Below are 27221 nucleotides of genomic sequence, written 5' to 3'. Positions count from 1 at the left end.
CGTACGGTATATCCCATAAATTCCAAACATTTTCTTTGTTTCACATTTTTGTTAAAATTGTGTTGCCATTACAGTTGTATCAATCATTTCCTTGGAGTTTAAAGATCGAGTGCCCAAGATTTAGACATCTAAGTATTACAACCACTTTAACCCTTTGAAACCGAATAAAATTAGCTTGATTTCTCAAAAAAAAAAAACATGGACAGAAGGCAATATGCAACTAAACAAGAAATAACCCCAAAAATTGCAAGAATTGAGATAGAGAAGTACCTTAAATTAGCAACAAAAAAGTAAAAAAAATCAGGAAATGACTGAATATCTATATCAGGAAATGACTGAATATATATATATATATATATATATATACATATATACATATATATATATATTGAGCACTTTACACTACCAAGTTCAAGAGTTCAAGTTCAAGAAATCTTTATTGTCCTCCAAGGGAAAAATTCTTGTGGAGCCAGCAAAAGTGCATAGTGCATACAATAAAACAATACATTTAAAATCACATTGAATCATTTAATGATTAATTGTTTTACCAACACATTTGAATACCAACTCGTCACATTGTGCCACTCTGTCAGGGACCAACCGCGTCTGCTTATGAAGCTGTAGGTATCCTTCTGAGTCAGTTGCATGTTACTTATGTTTACACAACAGCGCAGACTGGTTAGGATTAGGCAACAAAGTCACAGACCATTAGTTTTAGGCAAAAGAGGCACATGGTAAGAAAAAAACAAACACTCATCCACACAGGAAGCAAAATCTGGACTCCCGCATGACAGTCAGTTGTTTGTGGGACCCCTCTGTTTTCCCACCCACCCCCCTGGCAGCAATATTGCCTAACGCTTCCTTCAGCATTTTATGCACATGCAACTAGTTCCGTCCGGCCGTGTTCTCAAGTGACGCTGCCCGTGCATGTTGCATGTTAGCATGCCCGGTGCCACCAGTTGTGTGATCACTAAATGCCATCTAGCCGTGTTCTTTACGACATCTATTGCACATCTGTCCGTCCTGGAAGAGGGATCCCTTCTCAAACATTCCTCTTGAAGTTTCTACCATTTTTTTCCTTCACTATAGGGTTTTTTGGTAGGAGTTTTTCCTTAGTTGATGTGAAGGTCTGAGGACAGAGGGATATTGTATGCTGTAAAGCCATCCACCCATCCAACCATTGCCGTACGCTCATACGGCCGGGTGGAGCAGAGCCTTTCAGACGTCACTACACTTTCCAGCTCCTCCTGGGGGACCCATGGGACTCCCAGGCCAGACGAGATGTAATCCCTCCAGCACGTTCTGGGTCTGCTACAGGGCCTCTTACCAGCTGTAAAGCCCCTTGAGGCAAATTATGATTTGTGATAGTGGGATTTATGAAAAAAATTGACTTGACTTGACTTCCAGTTAGACATAGAAGGTGGCTTTTGGCATCATGCTCGTACACCAAAAGCACTGACAAAGCAGGTGTATTTGTTGAGCTCAGATGGAGAATGGGCTTTGGATTTGGTATTTTTGGATATTGATCCATAGGCACAAAAGAATTGGGTAATTCCAAAACTTTACAGTTTAAACTGTAAACTGTTGACATACCCGTTGCTCTGTGCCTCCTGATGTTCTATGAATTTGAATGACTCAGTTTGTTTCTTACTACTTTTGTGGTGTATCTATCTGTCTCTCTGTCTGTCTGTCTGTTGACCCAAACTCACCCTGATCATCCATCCTCCTAATCCCCCCTCAACTATTCATCCCCACCTCCTCCTCCACTTAATGTTTTGGGTTTTCAGCTGCTGTGGATAGAAAGCCCATTTAGACAGTGTGTGTGTGTGTGTGTGTGTGTGTGTGTGTGTGTGTGTGTGAGGAGAAAACAGTCCTTCTGCGTCCATTTTGGGAGGCGAGGTGCGTCAGAGCGTGAAGGCGAGCTGTCGGTCCGAATTACATTCAGTTGTTGAGCACTCTGTGTGTGCTGTGTGTGTGTGTGTGTGTGTGTATCTAGGAACACAGCCTCAGCGCTGTAAAACAAAATGAAGGAATCTGTCTTTGCCTACAGTGTCATCGCTGCGTCTTAATCATCTCCAAAACACACATACACACACATATCTCCCATCTCTGTGTCATGGGCTGTCTGCATCGCACAACATGCATGTTTCTCCTCCTATGCTTCACCCAGCTAAACACACACATACACACACACACACACACACATACACACACACACACACACACACACACACACACACACTTGTACACACCAGATACACTTTCCTGCCATCCTCACACCTCAAATTTCTTCCTGTTTTTCAGTTCCACTGCTCAGACATGACCTCTAGTAACCTTTATGGGCAGCCCTCTGCTCTCTTGAGAAAGAGATCAAGAAAACATGAAGAGGAAAAATGTTTATCTTAAAGATAGAGGATGCAGGATGTTCCTAAAAAAACACACACAATGCATAGCCTCATACAAAGAAATCCCTCTTAATGATCACTTATGACCCACTACAAGTGTGTGGTGGAAGTTTTTATCTTGGACCTCTGCCTATATGTTCACATTTTCTCCTTATTTTGCTTTGTCCTGGTGTGTTACCTCAAGGAAGTTTTCCATCACAGATTTGCACAAAATTTATATTCATAGATATTTTCAAAATGTCAATGAAACACAATTGGAAGATGACTGTGTTTCCATCAAGTGATGTTCTTCGACTTCTCCTCTGGTGATAGCATTCCAAGATGCATGGTGATGGATGTTCAAAACACTAGCAGCTTTATTTCGACTGCATCCACCGCACTAGCCGTCACTATTTCCAATCCAAGACCATAGTATAGAAAAGGTAGTGAGAAGGTAGTTGCAGCATGCATCCAAAAGGAAGCTAAAAGAAATGCCCAAAGCGCCGCCAGGAGGAAAAACCTCATTAGAAATCAACGAAGAATCCTGGGTATGCTTTCACTTTCAGGAACTGAAGGAAAGGATGAAGAGCTCTGCAGAGTTTGTCTGTTTTCTGTTTAACAGTTAGGTCAGCTTAGTTAGATTGCCAATATACTGTCCTTTCCATTACAGCTAATATAACATGCCTACAACAGAGTACCTCAGGAACGATTCCCAAAACCCAAAAATGAGTAAATGTTTTAGCCCTCTGTGTTGTGAATTTCAAAGGATAGCGTAGGAATGTCCCGTCCACCTCTCCTAATGACTGACTATTACTATGCCTTTGAAGGTTGGATTGGTTAGGTCAAGGCAAGAGGAATAAGATTGGTTATGGTTAGGGTAAGATGGTCAGGGTAAGCCAGTCAGAGGCAGAGTAAGGTGGGCTATTCCTTCACTATCTTTGGAAATGCATATTTGCCTCCTGGTTTCCTCATCTGAAAGTCAATGAATTTTTGGTTAGATGCCTAAAATATGTCTGTGATTTGCACAAGCTTAAGAGACTATTTCATTGTGTTCTACAACATAAAATAATAAGGAAGTAACCCCCTCATAAATTTTCAAGACTTAATTTGTCAGCAAGTGAGACTACAAACACAGCTCTACAGCCTCGGTGTTGCCGTGACAATGAAATCATGTGACTGTGGTGTAGCTCTTTTATAGCCTTTAACCTCTGATGATTGCAAGTGCTGTTCATCTGTAATGCTTATCTTGTTGAACAAAGCATATAAGAATAAATGTTTGATGTCACTAAATTTATTTCCTGCAATAATCCAAAATCCAATGGAATAATCCCCTTGGCTTTTTGGAACCAGGGTGTGGGCAAACTTCCATGTTGGCCCACAAATAAACCTTATCCAGCAGCAGTGTAGGTAGGCAGAGCCATGTGTGAATGTTGTGTTGACAAATAGTAACTGACAATTCCTGCACGGTCTACCTTCAAATGCAGTATCATCTCACCAAAATTTTTACATCAAATGCCCGAACATATGAGTGTGTGTGTGCATGTCTGTGTGTTTTAGAGCTCCGGCAGCAGATGAGGATATCGGTCAATGAGCATTTCACTCCCTCACACACCACTAGTACATTTACAGCTCAGGCATGATGCTCTCCAGGATGAATTGCCCTGAGCCTCAAAGTACAGAAAAACAGATAGCCACCATTTCTAACAACCAAGGATAATAAATATGAATCTACAAGAGCTGCTTATTCGTGTAGTAACTGTGTTATCATTCATACTAAGCAAGCAGCCTTTTCTCTTACAAATTTTCTCTTTCTTGTACAAACATGGAAGTCTGTAAATTGTAATATTTATCACTTTTTGTTGATTGAATGGGCCAAAATAACTTAAGTTTAGGTTTATGGTTATTTTTTCTTATTTGACAAAAGAAGACATTTGTAAAAATGTTACAGTGAAAAACGGAAAACAGCAAAACAAAAAAAGTCTGTTGCATTTCTTTCAAAAGAACGCTGCTGTAAGAACTAAAAAAATAAAGAAATAATAATGATAAAGACCCCTGAGGAAACTGTAAGAAAGAGTGGCCTTTCTATAATATGTGCACAGTTTGCATCATTTCTGTAGAAATTGAGAGCTAGCGCTCAATAAATGTCTGAGCATGACGACAGTGCAGTGAGTTGAAAGCAGGTTGACGCAGGGTTGGGAGGACGGGAGGTCGAATCGAGACAACCGCAGGCTTCAGGCAGAGCTGCCACGGGGCTGTGGTGGCAGCGTTCTCACACCAGCCACTTCCTCAGCCTTCTCACGCTATGAGGCTCACTGGGCTGTCAGTATCGCTCTGTTTGCACATGTGACTGTGCACTATCACTTTATGAAAGACTCAGTTCTATTAATTCCAGGAAAGCTTTTTGCAAGAGAACAAACCTTATTTTACATTTCCAGCTTTAATGGAACAGACAAGAAATATAAACTGGTTAACAAGAAATCCAAGAAAGAACACATAACGTCAAACAAACACACTGTACATATTTGAAAATAATCTCAAACACCTCAGCACTGTGCATACAGGGCTAAATATCCAGAATAATTATAATGAACAAAAGATATGTTTCATGCACTGTACTGAAACATCCTGTTATTGGAGAACTGTATGGTTTAGTGGATAAAAACCTGTGCTGCGGTGGCCTCTAGTTGCTACTGCTGGTTACTGCAACAGGTCTCAGAATATATGCAGCATTGCATGTGTCAGCAATCTTCAAATTTTGCATTTTGCATTACATTGTATGTGTCAAAGGGCCTAGCAATTAAAATTGCAGTGTATTTTTTGACAGACAGGATAATTTATTTATATCACTTCATTTTACAAGTCCTGAAGCCAGGGAAATGGTGTGTGTATGTGTTTGTCCGTTCCCTTTTTACATGCAGCCTTCTAAGGCCATGTCCACACGGAGAAGGACCAATCTACTTCTCTGTCGTTTTAAAAAAGTTTTCCGAAAACACGGAATCGTCTCAAGAAATGTCCACACAAAACCACTGAAAATGCTGTAGTATATATGCCAGGCCTGTAAGTGGTGCTGTAACGCTGCCACAGAAATACACCAAAAACAGAGAATGAGACATGGAGCATGCGCATAAATCATGTGGGATGTAAACAAACCAGACCCTTCTCAAACAAACACAGGAAGAAGAAGATGGGCGAGAATACGAGTCGAGCTAGAAAGGAGACATTTGTGTGGACTGACGACAAGGTAGACCGTCTGCTCAGCAGCTCCGCAGCACAGCACGTTGCTGTTGGCGGCGTTAGCGCACGCGGGTTAAAGAGTAGGTGGGCTATGGCGTCATTGGTTCAGGAAAGATGCGTGTGGTTTGTAACCATAGAAACGCAAGGGTGGCGTCCTCAGATTTGCTCACTCTGGGACCTGGTTTCAAAAATTAACGAATCCTGGCACCCAAAACGCTGGTTCCATGTGGACGAAACGTCCTTTTGCGGATACACCTACACTCTTCTCCGTGTGGACATGGCCTAAAATATGTGGATTATGTGTGTATTACTGGCTCATGATATGTATATGAGTTCTGGTCCATCACTTTCCGCAGGAAAAAGTACTAACAGTACAAGAGACCAGTCTGCCGACGTTATTCATATCAGATTTAAACTTCAAATATAATTCTATGATACCAACACATTTGTAAACTGTCGTCACTTTGTAGGGAAGTATCCTTCTGTGTCTGCTACTGATGTTCCTGGATGCTGCTACTATGATGTCAACACAAGCACATGGTGGGATTGTGCTGCATGTGGTTGCATTTAGGCAGCAAAAGCACACGTCAACCAATGCTGAGGTGTTGGCAAAAGCACATGTAGGCATGGACTTTCAAGATAAGATATTGAAAAAAAGGGGAAAAAAGCATTACAGTAAGATGGGAAGTGAACAGTGAACTCCTGCATGAAAGTCCAAGGTTTGTTGGATCCATCCACTGCCCTGCCTGCCAGCTCTATAGGGACCTTCATGATTCTTGTATTACATTGTTCCCAGCAACTTTTCAACCTGATGCTCCAGCGGTGTGCAGCGCCACCATGCAGCCACGAAAAGCTGCTTTTGTCATTGTGATTTTATGCAGAAATCATTGCAAAAATGGCGGTATTTGATGACTTCAGAGTGAGAACAGGCTGCATGACACACACGGAAGGAGGCACAGAAAGCTGGGAGAAAATAGAGAAAGGTATGTGATCACACATCGTCATGCATCGATGCATTTTACAGCTTCATCGCGTCAACAGCTGCAGAAAACTTCCAAGGATTGGGTTGGGTGAATCGCAAACAAAGCAAGGCTGTGAACTTTCATTTTGGATTGTTTCTACAGTTTTGGTACCATTTTTTGAGATTTTGAGGAAGTGGTATGCCTCCTGACCGAAGCTGTTTTTTTTTAATTTTTTTTTTACATGAGATGTTTGTCTTATATTAACAGGAATCATTGTTGGTTTCAATCTTTTTTTTTTTTTATGTTATTTTTGGTTTCAGTCTGACATTTCCTCAGTAGTAGAGAAAAAAAGCTAAGTTCACTGATGTGTTAAAAACTCATGGGCAGTGCTGCGAAAAGACTTCTTCATTTTATTTTCTCTGTAGTGTTCTTACAGTTTAAACATGCGTGTGTGAGTGGGCAGCAAACCACAGTCGTCACTGCCTCTCCGTGTGTTTATCAGTTGGCCTGTGACTGGAAGCTGCTGGTCACCACCTGCATTGACCAAGATGGTGAAACTTGCACCTGGACTGGTTTTTGGTGAGTTAAATATGCAAGCGGGTGAGCTGATGTTATTGATGTATGGGTTTGTAGAGCAGAGTAGTATCTGGCAGGTGATGAAAAACCCTTCCTTTCATTATGTAACAAGAGCATGTAGTTGTTTGTAAGAAGCCTGTTGTACTTTTGCCACTTGCAAAAAGAAAACATTTTAATGTGGGCTGTAAAACATTTTTTTTTTATTTGTGATTAATCACAGAAATTCAAAACTTAATTGCAATTTATGACTTTTTTTTTATCACATTTTCAGTTCCATAGTTTTGCATTTCAAAACAGTTATAACGCCCATACTGACAAGGTGAAGCATCTCTTAACATATAATGTAACTGGTTATTTGATGGCCGACCAGGATGGCCATGCTGGCTTAACTAGTTTAATAGCTGCAGACTATTGTGGCAGCAAATATGCAAATCCTAAAACAGCAAAGGAATGACCTGTCTTACTCTGCCTGACTGGTTAACCCTGGAATTTTTACCTTCACCTTAACCAATCCCACTCCTCTTGCCTAAACCAAACTAATTCAACCCAGGAGGGCGATGAGTACTAGCTACTTATAGGAAGAGAAGGGCAAGTCATTCTCCGTTATCCTGGATTTGCAAATCTGCAACCAGAATGACCATGCAGATGTAACTGGTCAGATAGTTGTAAAGCAGCATCATTTTCTGAATTTGTGTGTTATAACACTGCAGAAAGCCATCCTAGTTAATATGAAATATATAATTCAATCATTTCGAAGTTATCAAACAGTTAATTGTTGACAATTCATTTTGTTTCAACCAAAACAACAACATTGTAAAGTATAAATATGGTGGGGGTTGTTTATGGGTTAGGAGGTGAGGATTTTTGTTTCCCACTCACCAACAATTTATCACCGTATCTTCAAAGATTTTTTTTTATCCTATAAAAAATGGATAATATAATAGATAGTAAGATAATAACTTGAAAATACAGTGCATGCATGTTCTATTCTCCTTTTATGCACAAAATGTAAACACATCTGGCAAAGATAAAGCTGACAGAGCTGCTGAATTGTAATCGGCAGTGTTCATGATACATGTTGGTAGTGCCTTTGCATTCCATGCTTTATTCAAAATATCAGCTGAAAACAAATCCCACTAAAAACAAAAAGGAAGTCTTCCAGGAAGTACCAGTGCCTGATGTGTTTTCTGTCAGACGCTGTTTTTAGTTCAGCATTCTGCCGTCTGTTCTGTCACTGATAAATGATACAGAGCAGCCTGTGCGTCAGCCATGGGAAACATTCAACAGAGAAAACTTCACTATTTGGCCCTGGGTAAGACAAATATTGCACAATTTAATTTGGAAATCAGCTTTTGTATACTATTTTATTGTTGGCATAGAAACTAAGTACAAAGATCCTTTTTCTGTTCTTTCTGCTGTCAGCATAATTCTCTCACTTCAGCGCATTCAGCAACTTTGGTAACCTCCCAAAAACAAGTGAAACCACGTCGTCTCCAGCAGAGCGTGGAAAGTTCCTTACTTTCTTTATTGACAAGACAAACAATTTTTGGGCACAAAAAGATAAAAAATAAAAAAATCCTCCAGTAATACCTTGGGGTAACTTTTGATAGCCAATTATGCTTGAACCCTTTGAAATATGGAGCGACATCTCTTTTCTTGTGCTGTATTCAAACACCTTTAACACGTATTTAAACCTTTGAACCCTGAGCAAAGCGATTCCTCTCAAAAACATGTGAAAAAGGGCAATGAGCAACTTCACAAGAAATTTTCCACCAATTGTAATAAATTAGTAGATTTAGAAAATAATTTATACAAAACTAGGGAAAATGTTTAGGGAGAAAAAAGGTGGGGACAAGCTAGGAAAAACTATATTCATAATTATAAAAATATATTTCAAATTATGTTACAGAAATCCTCATTTTTAAAACATAATATTTCTGAAATGTTCTAATATCATTATAAAGTTTTTTTTTTTTAACTTGATTTTTCACCTTTTTTATTTTCAGGAAATTTTCCAGTTGCTTTTTTTTTTTTTTATCAATTATTTACCCATTTTTGGGTTATTTCTTCCTTTCTCATTACCTTCTTCTCAGGTTCCTTAAGAAGTCATGCCAACTTGTTCAGGTTTCTAAAGTGTAAAGACCCACAAGAAATATCAAAGACTATTTTTATCGATTATGAAACATCTCCAAGACACAAAAAAGTCATACATGCTTTGTGTCATCGCAACTGGACTTCTCTCACCATTATTATTTCTTAACTAAATCAAGTATTTCAGTGTAACTTTAGCAACACTGCGCTAGTCACCCATTATTTTTAAAATAGATGTTGAAATATTATTCATCCAGGGCCTGACTCCAGATTATATTTAAGATTTTTTTAACCCCTTAAAGCCCAGACAGGACCTTATGATCAACCAACTGAAACCTTTTAGTTGTTCCATCGACCAGACTGAAAACCGAAGATGACCAAGCATTTTCGGTGATGTCCTCTCAGCTCAGAAACAACCTTCCCCTCAATGTGAGATCAGCATTATTGCTGCAGCTTTGGAGTGCTTCCCAAAAACTTACTTGTACAAGAAGGACAACACTTGAAATGACTATTTTATGGTATTTTATTTTCAATTTGTCATTACAAATTTTAACTGTGCTTGTCAAATCATCGCTTTGTTAGTTTTTTTGTATTCAGATCCATAAATTTTGCACATTTATGGGTTAGGGTTACATTTAATCTACATTCACTATATACATGGTAATTTCTAAAATACTTACTCTTATTTATGTTCTACTTTTTACATATTTATTCATTCATTTTGCACATGATCCTCTCATCTGTTCATGTATGGGCCCAGTGCTGTTTGATATATGTGCTCTCATGTTCTTAATTTAATGTCAGTCTTTTAATTAACCTGCAAGCACTTATTGCTCAATCTTAAAAGCTGCCAGAAAATTATTATTATTATTATTAATAGTAGTAGTAGTAGTAGCAGTATCATCATTTGTTTCTGCATTTTTTGATTATAATGTTTATTTCAAATATGCAATGAACAAACAACAAAAAATTATTGTTTTAAAATGAAGAGAAGAAGACAAAAATAAAATGGCACAAAAGCATAGTAGGGTTTGCTGAATGTAATGAGCCAAATCATGCTTTATGTTTTCTCCTTTAGTCTCTTTTATCCTGACTTTAACGCCAACTGCTGCAGGTCAGTTCATTCTCCTGTGCGATGCATACAATCTTTCATTTTTCAGTTTAAATTCTGGCAATTCTGTAAAATATGCAGATGCTGATGTTATGCCTTATGTGTCTAACAGATGCTCCCATCAGATTAGCTGGGTCTGGGTCCACTCGGTGCTCTGGGAGAGTTGAAATATATAATAGCAATGCCTGGGGAACAGTCTGTGATGACAACTGGGACCTGAAAGATGCTGACGTGGTGTGCAGACAGTTGCGTTGTGGTACAGCACTGAAGGCCGACCAGTCAGCCTATTTTGGTAAAGGATCTGGACAAATCTGGCTTGATAATGTGGACTGTTCAGGAAATGAAAGTTCTCTAACTGAGTGTCAGCACACTGGATTGGGGACACACGACTGTCAACACACTGAGGACGCTGGTGTGAGTTGTTCAGGTGGGGAAATCTTTGGATAAGGTATTTCAATAAATACATCCTTTTCTGTTTATTAACCCCCACAGCAACGGTTTATCCTCTGTTTTCTGTGCCCAGGTGTTCAAATCAGATTGTCTGGTACTACATTGTGCCAAGGAAGAGTTGAAATCAATTACAACAAAGTCTGGGGAACGGTCTGTGATGATGATTGGGGCTCAGACGATGCTATGGTGGTGTGCAGAGAGTTGGGCTGTGGTACGTCCTCTCTTTCAACCCATTTTGGTGAAGGAACCGGACAAATCTGGCTCGATGATGTGAAATGTTCAGGAAGTGAAAGGTCTATAACTCAGTGTGAACACGGAGGATATGGGACACACAACTGTGGACATAATGAGGACATTGGTGTGGTGTGCTCAGGTGAGAAAACCTGTTATGATGTCCAACAAGCTCTAAAGTGTCTCTAAAGTGTTTACTTTTTTTTAAAAAAAGGCAATCCATTCAATAGATGTCTAAACATTTTATTAAAAAAAAAAATGTCAACATCACAGAGGCACTAGCAATGAGAAGATAATAATAGAAAAATTACAAAACAAAACATGAAAAACATATATTAAAAAAAATTATAAAATATCATATGTACAAGAATAGAAAATTTAAAATATGAAGCGATACTATGAAAAATGTAACAAATATGAGTAGAAAAATCAATATGTGAAAAAGATATGAAAAGTATCATAAAGTAACAAATATGAACAGAATATTGAAAATATGAACGAGATACTATGAAAAATATAAAAAACAAACAGATACAATAACTGAAAAATGATCATCAAAAAATATGAAAAAAAAGAAACCAGAATGATATTAGAAAATAAATATCACAATAAATCAGTTTTAACTTTTATCATTATGCTCTACTGTATAGTTTATCAAATATGCATAGTTTTTATGCATAGAAATATGCATTTTTATATGAATAACACAGCACCAGACAAGGTGGGACAGGAGCTGTCTAACCAAGGCTTTGAGGAATTTGAGTTTTTTGTGGGACAAGAAAGAAATTCCACTCGTGTGTCATCCTCTGGTCTGATTGTGGCTTTTCTACCCCAGTCCTGTGGTCTCTTTTCTTAAATTTTTATAATTTTTAGATTTTATTTCCATACATATAATAAATTGCCCCAAGAGACTTAAAACTTAAATGAGACAAAACTGTACATCATTTACAGCTCCTTCATACAGGAGAGGTTCTTATAATTTAGATTTATTGGATGTGTGTTTCACCTGGGTTACACAACTGTTGCAGGTTAAACTCTGGTTTTGACTCTCAGAAGATGATAGAAAATTTAATCACACTGAATCACACAACATGATCACAAATACAGTTTAATTCCTGTTTCGCTTCTCTTTCTCTCCCTTTTAATATGTTAGTTTCCCCTTTTTTGCAGGCACGGCTCTATGCGGGTGCAAAAACATGCATTGCACCCTTAGTTTATCAGTTGAAATTTACATAATAGATACAGAGACCGAATGGATGTCCCCATATACACCTTCTATTTCGGTTCATGCGTGTGATGCAGTGCAATGTGATAAAAGGGCTGTGAAATAATTATAGCCTCGATCTGTGGGTGAGGTAATTATTAAACTACTCTTATTAAACATACTCTTCCAGTCAGTCACATCGCTGCTCTTATAGCTTTGAAACAGCTGGGCCAATCACAGGTAGAAAGGTAGAAAGCTTAGCATGTCACACAGCAGCGTTTGCATTGCAGTGTGTTTTAAAGAAAAAACATGAGATACTACTTCTGTTAGTTAGAAAAGAAGTTATAATGAGCCGATGATAAGACATCTCCTTTATAATTACAGTTGCAGCCTTGCGGTTGTATGCCTCCGAGCACCCGTCAAGTTGCACTTACAGTTTAATGTTATATATGTGAAAACATGGATGCTCCATACACACCGTTGAAAAAAATGGGCAAAAATAGTATTTTGCAGAACATCATGATGTCACAGTGAAGTTGATCTAAAATCTCATCACTCATCACCAAGTTCTAAAGTCAGCAATGGTTAGGCAGAATCTATCCCAAATTCTGTTGCGAGTCATTCACGTGTTGCTTTCAATTGATTCATCCCATCAGAGGAGAGCCAAGTACCAACGGAGAGGCGAAGATTTGGAGAATAAGCTATGGAAACTGACAAAGTTAAAGTTATGGTTAAGGTTATGGCTGGTAGAACACACACAAACACTTCATCTTACAGTAAGCCTGACATGAACAAACACTGTAACTCTCTAAAAACAAAAGACCTATATATTAAGAGAACATGATTGTAAATTCTCAAATCCTTAAACTTTATTAGACACACCAAGAGGGTTATTCACTTGGTAGTTTTTGTGTAGTGTTAGTGTCCCAACTTCCCTGGATAGCACCTCACCACTAAATGCTCATTCAAAAAAGACAGCCAAGATCACAGATATCATATATTTAATGCTATATTTTTTCTATTTTTCAGCAATCCTCCCAAAGCCCAGCATCTCCATGAATCCTGCTGGTGAAGTGATCTTCGGTCATAATGTTGACATCACTTGTTCGGTCTCAACTCAAAGTCAGCAGCTGTTAAGTGCAACATTTACTTTGACAAAGACTTTAGGTTCATTCAGAAAGAACAAAAGCTCAAGAACCAACTCCGCTGTCTTTAATATACCTAAAGTCAACTTAGATGACGAAGGATCGTACCGGTGTGAGTATCGGACAATGGTTTCAAGTGAAGACTTGATCTCCCCCTTAAGCCACTCTGTCAGACTCGCCGTTACTGGTAAGAAAATGAATCCATTCCCAGAACTTCATGTATATTCATGTTTTGAAAGTAGCAGGTCAACATCTTGGGAAATAAACTGATTCACTTTCTTGTTGAGAGATAGATGAGAAGAGGGATCCCACTCTCCCACCAGTGAGTGGTATCATTCTTCTCTACAACCTAATCGCCAGAAAAATGTTGGCATTGTAGGTTTTCACAAACCACGGATATATGTTACATTTTACTTTATTATGTAGGTGATAAATTAAAACTCTACATTTCAATGTGTGATTAGGTTAAGGCACAAAAATAACCTGGGAAAACATCATGTTTGGGCTAAGGGTAAGGGTAATATTAAATACCCAGGAGCCAAAATCCTGCCTGGATAGGCAGCAATGTCTCCGTGTAAAGCAACAGCTTTTCTTGGTACTATCAGCAGAAACACAAAAGATAAATCAGTGGGCACTATCCTGGCAAATATACAAGAGTGGTTTGGGAAAAAAACAGAACTTTCCTGGCAAAAAAAGTGAGACTGAGTAGATATCAAGCACTTTTCTTGGCACTATCCCAGCAGAAACACAACAATGGCTGGGCAAAATTTTTTTTACGTCACAAAAGGAAGCAAAAACGGTTAAGTAGAAAACAACTGGTTTTCATGGCATTATCCAGGCAAAAATACAACAGTGGCTTTGAAAAACAATCCCTCTTTGGGGCACCATCCCGTCAAAAAAAGCAATGATAGCTTGGTGGAAAACAATTGGTTTTCCTGGTATTATCACAGTAGAAACACAACAATGCCTCGGAAAAACTTCTGATTTTATAAAAAGTAGTAAATAATTAACAAAAATGATGAACTATTCCTTTGACATAAAAGAATATCTAGCAAACTAAGGCAACTACAAAAAAAAAATCGATGTATTTTTCATCCTGACTTTGTGTTATTTTTTCAGTGAACCTCCCAAAACCCAGCATCTCTATGGATTCTGCTGGTGAGGCTTCCTGGGGTCAGGATGTCAGCATCAATTGTTCAATCGCAACTCAGCATTTAGGTGGAACATTTATTCTGAGGCAGACCTCCGGCTCATTCATAAAGACTCAAACATCAGGGACCAATGCCACGACCTTCAACATCGCCCAAGTGGACTTTGACCATGGAGGATCATACTGCTGTCAGTATCAGATGAGCGGTTCAAGTCGAAACTTCAGCTCCATCCTCAGTGACTCTGTCAAACTGTCAGTTACTGGTAAGACACATGAATATATAGAATAAGAAAACGTCCTGCCTGTTCACAATCAGCCATGTGTGTCATGAATACATTGTAAAAACCAAACAGTCAAGAGTTTGCAAGGCTGGGGTTAAGATGCATGCCCAAAAGAAGAGCCAACCCAACTATATTTTAACATTTTGGCAGACTTGAATATCAATAAGTTTCAGGCATATGTTGGATAAATATCAATTATTCTTTAAATATTTTTCAGAATTATCTTCAAATGTGACCATACTTTGGCAAATAGAAAATAAGCAATTTTCAAATGATTTGGGGAATTCATCTCTCCACCAGAAATATACTCATAGCATTAGAAAAAAAAATTTGAAAAATTATCTTTGAAAATGAAGAAAATGCACTCAACCCTTAGTTTTTCAGACTCAAGGATACACACAAATAGTTTCGGTGAGAAACACCAAATGTGTTTTAAACCGTTTGTTTACTTGAATATTTGTAATAAAAAGTCAAGGTGCCAAAATGTTTGCCTTTACTCCTTAAAACTAAATCTCCCATTAAACTTTTTTTTCTGGATAGACAGTTTTGTTCAATAATTTTGAGGTGCATTAGTGTATCAATACGGCTTCACACACATCTACTGTGTGTGAAGCCATATTGATCTGATCCTGTCTTTGTTGATATACAAACCCATAAAAAATATTTTTTGTCCTCAGTCCCACCTCAGCTGCCGAGCATCTCCCTGACGTCTCCGAACGGAGGGCTGCTGTGGAGTCCTGAAGGTGCAGAAGTCACCAGGGGTTATAGCTTTGTCATCACCTGCTCCACTTCCTCCCGTTATCCTGGAGGTGTTTTCTCTCTTATCTTCTCCGGCACCACCATCGACACCCAGCCAGCAGTCAACCACTCAGCCTCCTTTACGTTTCCTGTAGCTGAGTATGAAAATGAGGGCAACTACAGCTGTGTGTATGAAGTCACGCTGTCCTCCAGGAGATTCACTTTCACACAGGACACACTCATTAGTGTCATCATTAAAAGTAAGTTGACATAAGTATATTCTATGAGCAATAGCTGAATGATACACAGACTATTTTTCCAAAGTTGTCAAATTTCACTGGCTTTGCAGTGCTTTAGGTGTAAGATCCAGACTCTAAAAGCCACCTTTTGTATCCACGTGAAATGCCGCTGGATGTCGGCAGCTGAGACGTCACCAGACAGTCCTGTTTGTGGTGTCATTGTTTGCCGCTGGGCTGCCAGATGGAACCTGCCACAGGACTCTCTGAACCTTGGTGTTGTCAAGTGAGCCTGCTCACGTTTTCACCAGTTTTGAGTGGAACCATTGTAATCAAGATTAAGTCATCGATTGAATGCGTTGCACAATGCACATCAAAAGATTCAAGATTCAAGATTCAAAGTGTTTATTGTCATATGCACAGTATGGAAACATGTTTCCCTGTACCATGAAATTCTTACTTTGCTGTCCACAGAATGCCTAACGTGTAGCAAATATAAAAGAAATATGAAATAGAAATTTAGAAATTTACAATAGAACAAATAACACAAGTGTAAAGGCACTAAACAATTTTAAGTAGCAGCATTTAAAGTACAGGACAGCAGGTAAAAACGTAGAAAGAAAAGTAGAAAGAACAGTGCAAATAAAACAGTACAGTGCAAATTCAAACAGTGCAACTGTGCATGTGCAAACGGAATAGTAAACTGTCAGGTACAAGTGTGAAGGCGCTTAACAATTTTAAGTTTGCTGTGTACTCCTGTCAGCAGTTTAGGAGTCTGATTGCAGCGGGAAAGAAAGAGTAAACAGTAAACACTAGTAGCAAATCGGTGGATAGAACTGGTTACCTGCAAGCTTTTGTTCAGTTATTACAGAAATACATTTTTATCCACTAAAAAATCTGCATGGTATAGCTATACATAAGACTCTTGTGTGTGTTTTTTGGCTTCAGGTAATGTCTCTATTGTTGACCTCTCCATCGTCTCTTCCATTCTGTGGTATATGACACAACCTACCGATGTTGTCACAGTTCACAGTCCTGGTCAAGGACAACCTGCTATTTTTGTGGTTCAAGTTGAGAAAAAATCAAATTCTTAGGTTTCAAACCAATTCAATTTAGGTTAAAAAGTTGCAAACTGTTCAACATTAGGTGTGGGAATCGAAGCAGACAAAACTTTCTAATCCCAAGTCATTACATATTGCCGGTTTGCAGTGGACTTCTGCGTCTACATATTACACTCTAGGTATCCTTCTATATATGCTGTTGAGGGTCCAGGATTCTGCCACTGATGCTGAGATTTGAACAAAAATACATGGCAGTGTTTTAGTAAGAAAACATGGCAAACAACACCATCAACAAAAGCACATGCTGGCACAGATGATTAGGATTGGGCAAAAAAACATCACGCTCAGACAGGAAACATACATTGGACTCTCACATGAAGGTCTGGGGTTGTTGGATCCATCCACTGCCCCTCTAAGCTGCCTTATAGGGACCTCGGTGCACCATATTTAACATTGTTACTAACAGCATTTTAACCTGATGCCGTCCAGTGGCATATCATGCAGACACGGCAGGTTCCAACCTGGTGCCGTCCAGTGGCATATAACTCAGACACAGTCGATTCCGACCTGATGCTGTCCAGTGGCATATCACACAGACATGGCAGGTTCCAACATGATGCTGTCCAGTGGCGTATCATGCAGACATGGCAGGTTCCATCCACCCACATTCTCAGTTGATGTGCCTGTCTCTGTTGCATGCTGGTGCCATCCAGTGGCGTATCATAACACTGAGTAAATTTCTTTCTAGCTGCGTTTTCAGCAGCGTATCATACAGCCATGAAAGGTGTCTTTTGGTAATACGATCTTATGTAGAAATCCCTGCAAAAGCGGCAGTATTTGACATCTTTGGAATGAGCACAGGCTGGAACGAAAGCTGTTCCATGTTGGTGGAGAAGGGGTACGACGGAAGTATTGCCACCATGTTTAAGATCCCGAAAGCCTGTTCTTGACCAGGTACCATCCCTCCTTTAAATATAACTCATGGGAATCAAAAATACATCTTCTTTGATAACATAGTAGCCAGTGTTTATATAGAGCAGGTTTTTAATCCCAACGGTAGAAAATAGACACAATTTCCAGGATTAACTGTAAAATGTTTTCTCTCCTAGGGCCTTTGTTGCCACTGGTCTCCTTGGTAGCTGCTGGGGGTGCACTGCTGCTCCTGCTGGTCTTGGTGGTGATCTGTCTAGTCTGCAAGAGAAGACGACGAGCCAGTCAGCCTGGAGCCCTCGTTCAAACACAAAGTACATAACATGAACAGACTAACTTTTGCTGTTTGTAGATATTTTTTTCATTAAAACACTTTCATTCAAGGTTTGTGTTTGAATGATTTATAATGCATTTTGTCCTGATGTTTGTGTTTCAGTGGCTCTCAGAGTCAGGAACGAATATGGAGGTGATGAGCATGAGGATGAGGATGAGGATGACTACGAGAATGTTGATGCAGTTTTTAACAAGAAGAAATTAAAAAAAGGAGCAGGAAAAATGGAAGAAGAGCACAGTGATGATTATGAGGAACCAGAGGGTGACGAAGATCATGATTACGAGGAAGCGGGCCCCGCCAAGGAGGTCTGTTTCAGAGGAGAAGAAAAAGAAGAAAGTGATGATGAATATGATTATGAAAATGTAACCCAGCCATCTGACAGACAAACTGTGGACATTTATGGAGAAGAAGACATTTATCAAAACTTTTGAGGTTTCAAAAGGCCAGCAGTGCCACAGTGGTTGCCACAGTGGAGAAAGCACTCATTTTGTTTTGACACCACTGCAAATAATTTTGCAGAGTAAAAAAAACTGTTGAAGTAGTAACACCTAAACATTGAAATGGAAGGAGAAGACAAATGTTGAATGATGCTGAATCAATTGTAGCCTCTGGGAAATCAGTTAATCATTCAACTCTCATTATGTTACACTGGTAATTCGACTAAATCCTGAATCTGGTTGTTTTTTATTACATCCGTAAAGTATCTGTCATCTGTTTTGGCTGTTTTGACTCTAGTTTTTTACTTACATTTTGCAAATATTTCAAAGCACCATGCAGAGTGCCCCAGTAATTAGCCCTAATGCCTGGGAATGAGTTCAGCTCCTGTGGTTCCCCTGTCTCAGAGTTAAAGGTTTTTTTTATGCGTTTTTGGGTAGAAGTCTGAAATAAGGTCAGTGTTTAACAAAAGCTTAAGAGACTTTAACATTTTGTTCTACGACACAAATATGCAGTAAATAACCCCATGTACTTAAAAGCCTTGCTGTGCCTTAAAAAAGTGGTTCCTAAGTGACTCAATAAGGCATCATCATGCCGATTCGCACTGAACACGGCTTTACAGCCTTGTCGTGGAGGCAACATTAAAACGTGTCACAGTGGTGTAGATCATTTATAGCCTAACATTTGCTTTTTACTTCTGGTGATTGTATTTAGGCTTTAAACATACTGAAAGTGGTGTTCATTTATGAAGATTATCTTGCTGAACAAGTAAGTATCATAAATGTTTGCTTGCCACAGAGCTTATTTGCAGCAATAATCAAAAATCCAATGGAAAAATCCCATTTCCTACAGTAAATATTGTGTATAGAGTAGAATAGAATAGAATATATCTGTTTTGTCCACCGTTTTGAATTAATATCCCACAAGATGACAGGACCTCATTGAGTTCAAAGTCTCAGTAAGTAAAAACATAAAAGCTCCTCTCAGAAAGAAAGTTTATTTCACAATATGCTGAACTATCAAATCTTTACAGTATCTTATTTCAATTTTATCACACATAATTTTATCACATATGTCACATATATAATCACAATCATATGAGATTCTCTTTAGGCCTTGATAGTGGGTAAATGGCTTCAGTGCTCTCTATGCTCAACTCAAGATGATACACTGTATTATTGTTTGGTATGTAGATTTTATATAGGGCACAAATATAGAGCAGAGCTCCAAAAACTGTAGTTTCTTGCATCTTGTGACACCCACTGACACACTTTCCCTTCACAGCGAGAGTACATTGCTTAACTTTCTGATCTTAATGTACTTCCTGCTATTTCTGCTACTTTTTTATTGAGGCAGCTTTAGTTGGAATAGGGGTTTTTGTGACCAAAATGTGCTATAAGGCCAATGAGAAGGGTTGGAATTCTTAAATGCAACAAATACACAGCTTTTTTAATTTAACTTTAGAAGACTGGTTTTATAAAGACACAAAAAACTATTGTTTGTAAAATATTTCATTTTTTTTATACTGGCTTACTGAACATCATTTCAAATAGGAGGTTTTGTTGTGACAAAAAGGCACAATGTGAGGCCACTGAGAAGAGTTGGGACTCTTTTGACGCAACAAATTAATATCTTTATTAATTAATTTAATCATGCATTAGAGTCGTCATTAGAGTACATAAACAAGCCTTACAAAGCTACATAAATCACATATGAATATGAATTTGTAGGAATGTATGTATTTGGTAGATAATTATTTCTAGTGGTAAAAATCAACACCACTTTTGCATTATGGCCTTCGAACCCTTGCCAAAATGACCTTAAAGTTGGCATTAAATTTAAGGTGATAATAAAATGGTCTTAAAAGTCTTAAACTATGAGCACACTGGGGGTACCCTGATGTATGTAAATAAAGTCTTTATAAATATTTTAATATTCATTTAAAGGAAAAATGTCACATCTAAGTGTTTTATGTTAAATATACTTTTATAAACTTATATTTTATTCAAATAAATCTTTTACAGTTTTTTTATTTGAAGTATTCATGTCTATCTTTTTTGCACATGTACACATAACTCAGATATGACCTTGGGGAGTTTTAGGCTGGCTGTTCTCATACAACCATAAATAATGACAGAGTGGGATGGGTGGTGTATTAATAACCCAGTCATTTAGAGCTGAGGAATCAGCAGCCATCTTGAATCTCCCTTACTATTTTGGGCCCTGGCATCCCCTGGTTCACTGACACACTTCTGTATTTTTGCAGTCGCCCTCCTGATGACTTAAAGGTTACTTTCTTTCTTTCTTTACACTCTGACGATCTCTTAATCTATCCAATGTCAATGTGTTTAACCAAATCACCATAAACTCATAATGTGAACCAATGCAAAAAAAGTAGTATTAAATGCTTGGTGATTCTTTAAGATTACAGTACAATACTTATCAGAATGTCATTTTGTTTGTTGAAAGCAGAAGTGAGAAACACAAAACTGAAGCAGCTTTTCTCGGCCAATCACATGCAGGCCTGTTCATTGTTTGAGCCAATGACGTGAAGGCAGGCAGTTTTACAGTAAACACCAAAGCAGCCATGAATAGATATGACACACTCTCCTTGTAATGTCAGCACACTTGCTTCACACACACACACACACACACACACACACACACACACACACTCACATAAATATGTACAGACAGACTCTGGGAAAAGTGCTCTGAGCTCATCCCTGGAAGAAGCAGCGATGAAGCTTCGCAACCTCAGACAAGACGGGTTTTGTTCACACAGCTCAGATCTGAGCAGCTACTGAAGTCTGATTGTTAGTTGTAAGTTTATGTCACTTAAAGGAGAAAAAAAATAAAATAAAAATAATTAATTAATTAATTTAAATAATAATAATAATAATAATAATAATAATAATAATAATAGGTAACAAGAAAAATAACCTGAACAAGAAGAGAGAGGGAGTAAATTTCTAGAAAATAGGAATACAACTAAATAGGAAAAGATGTCCAGAAAACTAAATAATGTATTATTTAAAAAATACATATTTTTTTTATTTAAGCTACTTTTCAGACACAACAAAATTCTACTCTGTTTGGATTTTTTTGTTTGTTTTTTTGCAAATGTGGGAGTGAAAAGGTTTAAAAATGTAAAATTTTTTCTTAAAAAAATGCTATGTAAAACTGTATTTATATCTACATCATTCCACTTTCATAAAAAAAAAAGTTAAACAGGCCCATTAAAAAATGAAAAAAAACCCTAACATGATCTGTTAGAGGTGAATAACACCACTGCACTTAATATTGATTGAATTGTTGGTAATTGTGTTAGTTATGAGGTACAAACAATGTTTATTTGGATTTTTTGGTTTCTGAACACTTCTGGATAATTCAATATGAACCTGGTCTGTCAGGGATATTCTTGCTACAGGAGGATCAAGAGAAGCTTAACAACAGTGTTTTTCCCCTTGTCTTTATTTCTGTGTGTGTGTGTGTGTGTAAATGTGTGTGTGTGTGTGTGTGTGTGTGTGTGTGTGCTGGGTGGAGTCGTGGAGTTCTGCTGATTATGCACACACCTGCAGTTCATCACTCACCTGCTGCTGATCATGCAATCAAGCCACCTGCACTGCTGCAGGATAGGAGTAGCGGCTCAGTCCTCCACTTTCCGCCAGCTCGTCCGTAACCCACCACTGATCCCTGAAATCCTGACACCAGCTCACCTCCAGCCTTACCTGTTTAGCCCCGGCTTTGTCCAACTCCTCCTGTCTCCGGCTCTGCGATCCTCCGTCTTCCTGGCAGCTTTCCAAACCTCCAGAAACCCTAGAACCTGGATATTTCTTTCCTCCTGCAAAGACCTCTCAGCCCCATTCTTACTCACCTGAACGCAGTCCTGAAAATGCGTCACCTAAAAAAAATGTGTGCTCAGAATTATGGTAACAGTACATAATACAATTTTAAAAACACCATAATTTTTATGAGTGATCAACTTAAAAAAAAAGGGTGTTCATAAGGCATGGTAATTAAATACCTAATTACCATAATTATTAACAGATTTTTTTTAAGTTGATTCCTTCAGATAATGTGAATGAGTAAGTTATCCAACACATTCTAGTAAAAATGAAGTTGTTCCAACAAATGTCACATTATTTTAAAGGGATTTTAAAGTGTACAGGTGGTTTTTGCCTTTAATAACAGAGTTTGTGTGAAATAGAAGAGACATTTTCACACTCTTTAAATATCTGTATGGACATCATAAGTTAAACTCAGATCTAGGACAGCAGTTGAACACGTCCACATGCACAAAAACAAAACAGGATATGACCATGAGCTGTCTTTAGCCATTTGATGAGTTGCAGGGCATTCCTTACTTCACAGGCACACGCTAACAAACAGCAGTGAGCTCATCGGGTGTAAATAGCACAGAGGGAGTGACGGAGCAGAGCAGCTGGAGTATATAAAGGAGAGGAGTCCAGTGTAACGTCTCAAATCACCAAAAGACTCAAGAAAAAGAAACTCTCACTTCTAGCTCTTCACCGGAGACTAAAGGTCTAAAGTCTGACAGAAGGAATCCAAAACCGAGAGACAAAGAGGCTACAATACACGACAGTTGTGGGTTGCCTTGAAAACAAAGTCAAGATTTTGTCGACAACCGTCCTCCGACTCTGACATGATGTCCCAGCACGCAGCCTTGACCAGCCTGTTTGGCGACGACCCTTTCTTCAGCCATGAGCGACTGCTGTGGCCTTTGCGTCACGAGGCTCTCTCCTCACTGCAGCAAGACTTCTTCAACCAGAGAACCAAACTGGCCAACACCCTTCTGAAGGATCTCCACATCGGGCCACAGCTGCTCCAGCTCAGCCAGTTGCCTCTCATGTCCTCCACTTTTGCAAGGTATGAACAGTAAAGGTGTAACTCAGTAGCTGTTGTCTTTTTGAACCTGTAGTTGATTCGTTCTGGTCCCCATTATCAGATGACTTAGTAAGTTTACCTCATGGTTTGGTGTTTTCGAGTAAACCAAACTGCATCACTAAAAGGCTTTTGAGAATCCTGTTTCAGCTCATTAGAGCTAGTTGTTGTCTCTTAGAGAGCAAACCCAGGAAGAAGGTCTTGAAGAAGCTTTCTCTTACACCAGTGGAGTCATAAAACGTTTACGTGCACAGTTAAGTCGCGCTACGGTTGTAGCTCGATTAGGCCATTTAATTGGACAACTGTCCTTGTCCCAGTATACAAGCATTAAGTATTACATCACATAAACAAACAAGTTAGCAAGTGGGAAACAGGCTGCATGTGGAACAGTGGAAACAACTGTTCGGCACTGTACATTTAGAATGTACTCTACATTTAACTTTTGTACAAATGAGATATCTCAGTCTTGTTTTGTTTTCTTCCTTTCTTTATTTCTTACGGCTTTTCTTAGAAGAACACCTGGGCCAGTTCAGATCTGATTGAGGTGTATACATGAGATAGTAAATAGACCCCCACCCATATTATCTAGGTGTGTTATTCTGACTTGGAGAAATTCGACCCAGTACGATTTCAATCAATGTAAAATGTTTACATGCATTTTAAATGTCCAGTTTTATTCAAATTAACATAACAATTCAACCTTTTCTAACATTATATATAAACATATTTATCGACACATAATGGACATAGCCACCATGATGTCATCCATTGGTGTGTGGTATTTTGGCTTAAATGTGATACTGCTAATGCTAATTTTTGCTACTGAAAAACAGGGTTAAAACTATTAAAATAAAATGTACTTGCTGGATAAGTGAACATCCAACTCTTTAGACTTCTTTAGGCAGCCAAAACATTAAAATTAATTTCTATGAACTGTAAACACACTGAAATAGCAACAGCTACTGCTTCACCTACACTCTATGAATGTAGGATTACACCATGATTATGTTCGCTCACCCATTTTAGCAACTTGTTAATAGGTAGCACCCACCAGTTACTCAAAGTGACAATGCCCTAAATTATGCATTACAAAACATTTTTACTGTACAATATTTAAATTAGTTATAAAAAAAAATCAATCACCAACAGTTTGTAGGAAAATTAGTGCGGGGTAGAAAATTGATACCGCATGGCATTGCGATATTGTATCGATACATGGGTACCAAGTATCAATATCTTGTTATATAAATTATTAATTTGAAAATACAAATTAAACTTTTTGTAGCCTACCAGAATAATTAAATCAATTGCTTTTTAAGTCTGCTACATACATGTTGTTGCAATAAAATTAAACTGACAGACTAAAAACGATCTTATTAGATCAAAATAAAAAAAAAGATGTTGACAAAGTTTTTCTTAATTTGCAGTTTAAAAAGTAAGATATCACAAAATATGTTATTGCAATACTGAGGATATTGCGAAACATTTTAAAAAAGCAACAACACTGTATCATGACCAAAATATCATCATATTAGGGGCGCTCTGGTGATTCCAACCCCTCGAAATTAGATAAACACATTTTTTGTACTGTCTGTTGTAAATTTGGGCATTTTAAGAAGGGCGGTCTTTTAGGACTTAGTCACTCTTGGAGCCAGCCTCCTGTGGCCATTAGAGGAATTGCAGGTTTTGGACATTTTTTTGCGTTGGCTTCATTTTCGGATGCTGGTTCTTAATTCTGACTCAGATTCTGATTCTCTTTCAGGCTGAGTGATGATAAAGAGCTGCAGAGGGAGACTTCCAGCACAGAGCTGCAAAAGGAAGCTCAGCAGACCACAGACAACAACAGTGACCTCCTGGTAACCCTTGACGCCCGTGGTTACGCCCCCAATGACATCACTGTTAAACTGCAGGGACGGAGCCTGGCGGTGGTGGCCATGAAGCAGGCCGGAGCAGAAGAGAGCCAGTCCTGTGCCTCCTCCTCCTCCTGCGCCTCCTTCTGCTCTTCAGCTTCGTCGAAAATGGGATTCGTTCAGAAGATCGACTTGCCCCCTCACCTTGATCTGTCCGGCCTCTCCTGCTCCCTCATGGATGATGGGCAGCTGCGAATCCACGCCCCCGCCACCAAGAAGGCAATCACTGAGGAGCAGGAGGTGCCTGTTCGGTTCAGGACATCGCTGGAATTTCCCATCACCAAGGAAAAGACAGAGGAGGAACACACAGACTAATGCACTCCCACTTCACATGCACACACTGAATGAAAACACATATTTAAAATAAATATATGTTTTTATGCCCACGCACACACAAACTTCCACTTGACTGTCTATAAAGAGTAAAGTTTACCATAACAAAATGAAGAAAATGTTTATTTTATAATTATTTGCAATTTGTATAAACTGTAAACTAAAATAAAGTGCTTGATTTTCAGAATTTGTGTTTTTTTTTTTTTTTTGGCACAGTGGTGACTGAATGGTTTATTCTTTTTTCTTTTTTTTTTTTTTTTAAATAAATAGATCAGTACTTTTGTGATTGACTTTTGTGACCACCAGATGGTGCCAGCAACCAGTTTGCACAAGAGTATGGAATTTAGTTTTTGATGCTCAACACACAGAAAATTGGTATTTCTAAAAAAATTTCTAAAAACTTTCAATTGATGACCCTGTTGACAGAATAGTTCATTTAAGTAACTTACCCTTGGTGTTACAGTAATAAGACCTGAGGAAGTTATGTGGTGCTGGCTGCGTAGAGAGGGTCCTGGCTGCAGCCCACAGAAAGGCAAGGCTGAAATAACAATTTAATAACAACAATTGTGGCCAAAGAAGTGTTTGCAGTTTCAGCACATTCTCATTTCCAGTGCATCAACGCTTTGTCACACCCCTCAATATATGATCTCAACGCCAAAAGTTTTCAACTAACTCCAGTGCAAACCCATCTGTGATAATACTTGATGCTTAAAGCAACTGATGTAGTATAAAGAACAAGAAAGTCTTAATGCGGTTTGGTCAAACAAAACCAGACTTTCACCCAGGAGACAGCAGTCCCCATGTGACACCAGAAGTCATTATTGTTTTAACGTAACGTTACACAATCTATGTAGGGTTGTTACAGACTGATGTCAACCGTGATCTATTGAAATCACAGAGACCACTGACGTTCGTCTGCTTATGACATCTTCTGTGTGCTTCTTTGTCAGCTGTTTACTTTTTGTGATGCCAACAAATGCCCATGGTGGGATGGTGGCGCTCTTTGTAATATGTCATTATGTGCAGCGTTATTGCCTGATGCTCTCCAGCTTCCATGTTCTCAAGTAACGGTTCTCTTAAATTCTAAGAGAAGGTCTCTCAAGGAATTTAAGTTAAGATGGATACAAGTGATGCAAACTGAGGATATTTGCACAAATACAAGCATAGATGATCAAAAATAACAGTGATTTGTCATTTCTGGAAGGACATTTGAAACACTCTTGGTATCAATGACCTTAAATTACAACCACTTTTGCTCTTTTTAAACACATTATACAAAGAAAATGTTGTTTTTTTTCTGAATAAATGGATGCATTTTGTTAACATACTCTGTGGTCTATAATGTCGTATAATTTTTTGAAACAGCATTTCTTACTGTGACTGTTAAAGGGTTTGACAAGTCTCATTTCAAATGATACATTGGATTTATCTTGTAAACCAGATGCTCCCAGGAATCACAGACGACATTGATGAAAGATCTGTTTTGTAATTATGAAAATGAAATTATTTGCCACTTATAC

The 27221-nt window shown here is 38.5% G+C and overlaps 2 protein-coding genes across 5 annotated transcripts; both read left to right on the top strand.

Moving 5' to 3' along the window:
• Positions 1-5607: 5607 nt before the first annotated feature.
• On the top strand, positions 5608-20503 carry LOC121956348. 4 transcript variants are annotated; one of them, XM_042504515.1, is made up of 11 exons: positions 5608-5625; positions 6500-6601; positions 7006-7159; positions 10326-10361; positions 10471-10785; positions 10882-11181; positions 13273-13575; positions 14508-14801; positions 15497-15817; positions 17964-18098; positions 18221-20503. In XM_042504515.1, the coding sequence occupies exons 3-11, from the start codon at positions 7129-7131 to the stop codon at positions 18547-18549; spliced, it is 2064 nt and encodes a 687-aa protein (XP_042360449.1). In that variant the 5' UTR covers positions 5608-5625; positions 6500-6601; positions 7006-7128; the 3' UTR covers positions 18550-20503. The 4 variants fall into 4 exon arrangements, with proteins under 4 accessions (XP_042360449.1, XP_042360447.1, XP_042360448.1 ...); XM_042504513.1 differs by lacking the exon at positions 5608-5625 and having other exon boundaries at positions 5644-6601; XM_042504514.1 differs by lacking the exons at positions 5608-5625; positions 6500-6601 and having other exon boundaries at positions 6690-7159.
• Positions 20504-23028: 2525 nt separating this feature from the next.
• Positions 23029-25815, top strand: hspb9 (heat shock protein, alpha-crystallin-related, 9). Its single transcript, XM_042504578.1, has 2 exons — positions 23029-23443; positions 25221-25815. The coding sequence occupies exons 1-2, from the start codon at positions 23220-23222 to the stop codon at positions 25681-25683; spliced, it is 687 nt and encodes a 228-aa protein (XP_042360512.1). The 5' UTR covers positions 23029-23219; the 3' UTR covers positions 25684-25815.
• The last annotated feature ends 1406 nt before the right edge of the window (positions 25816-27221 follow it).

Source organism: Plectropomus leopardus, chromosome 17, assembly GCF_008729295.1.
Source record: "Plectropomus leopardus isolate mb chromosome 17, YSFRI_Pleo_2.0, whole genome shotgun sequence".
Taxonomy (NCBI): Eukaryota; Metazoa; Chordata; class Actinopteri; order Perciformes; family Serranidae; genus Plectropomus; species Plectropomus leopardus.
This window is presented reverse-complemented; position numbering and strand designations above follow the sequence as displayed.

What these genes read in the sequence shown, in the direction of transcription:
- LOC121956348 (XM_042504512.1), top strand. Translation starts at nt 8,426, where the DNA reads ATGGGAAACATTCAACAGAGAAAACTTCACTATTTGGCCCTGG. An exon ending in CATTGGTGTGGTGTGCTCAG is followed by an intron (nt 11,182 to 13,272) that starts GTGAGAAAACCT and finishes TCTATTTTTCAG; the next exon opens with CAATCCTCCCAAAGCCCAGC. An exon ending in AGCCCTCGTTCAAACACAAA is followed by an intron (nt 18,099 to 18,220) that starts GTACATAACATG and finishes TTTGTGTTTCAG; the next exon opens with TGGCTCTCAGAGTCAGGAAC.
- hspb9 (XM_042504578.1), top strand. Translation starts at nt 23,220, where the DNA reads ATGATGTCCCAGCACGCAGCCTTGACCAGCCTGTTTGGCGACGACCCT. An exon ending in ATGTCCTCCACTTTTGCAAG is followed by an intron (nt 23,444 to 25,220) that starts GTATGAACAGTA and finishes ATTCTCTTTCAG; the next exon opens with GCTGAGTGATGATAAAGAGC.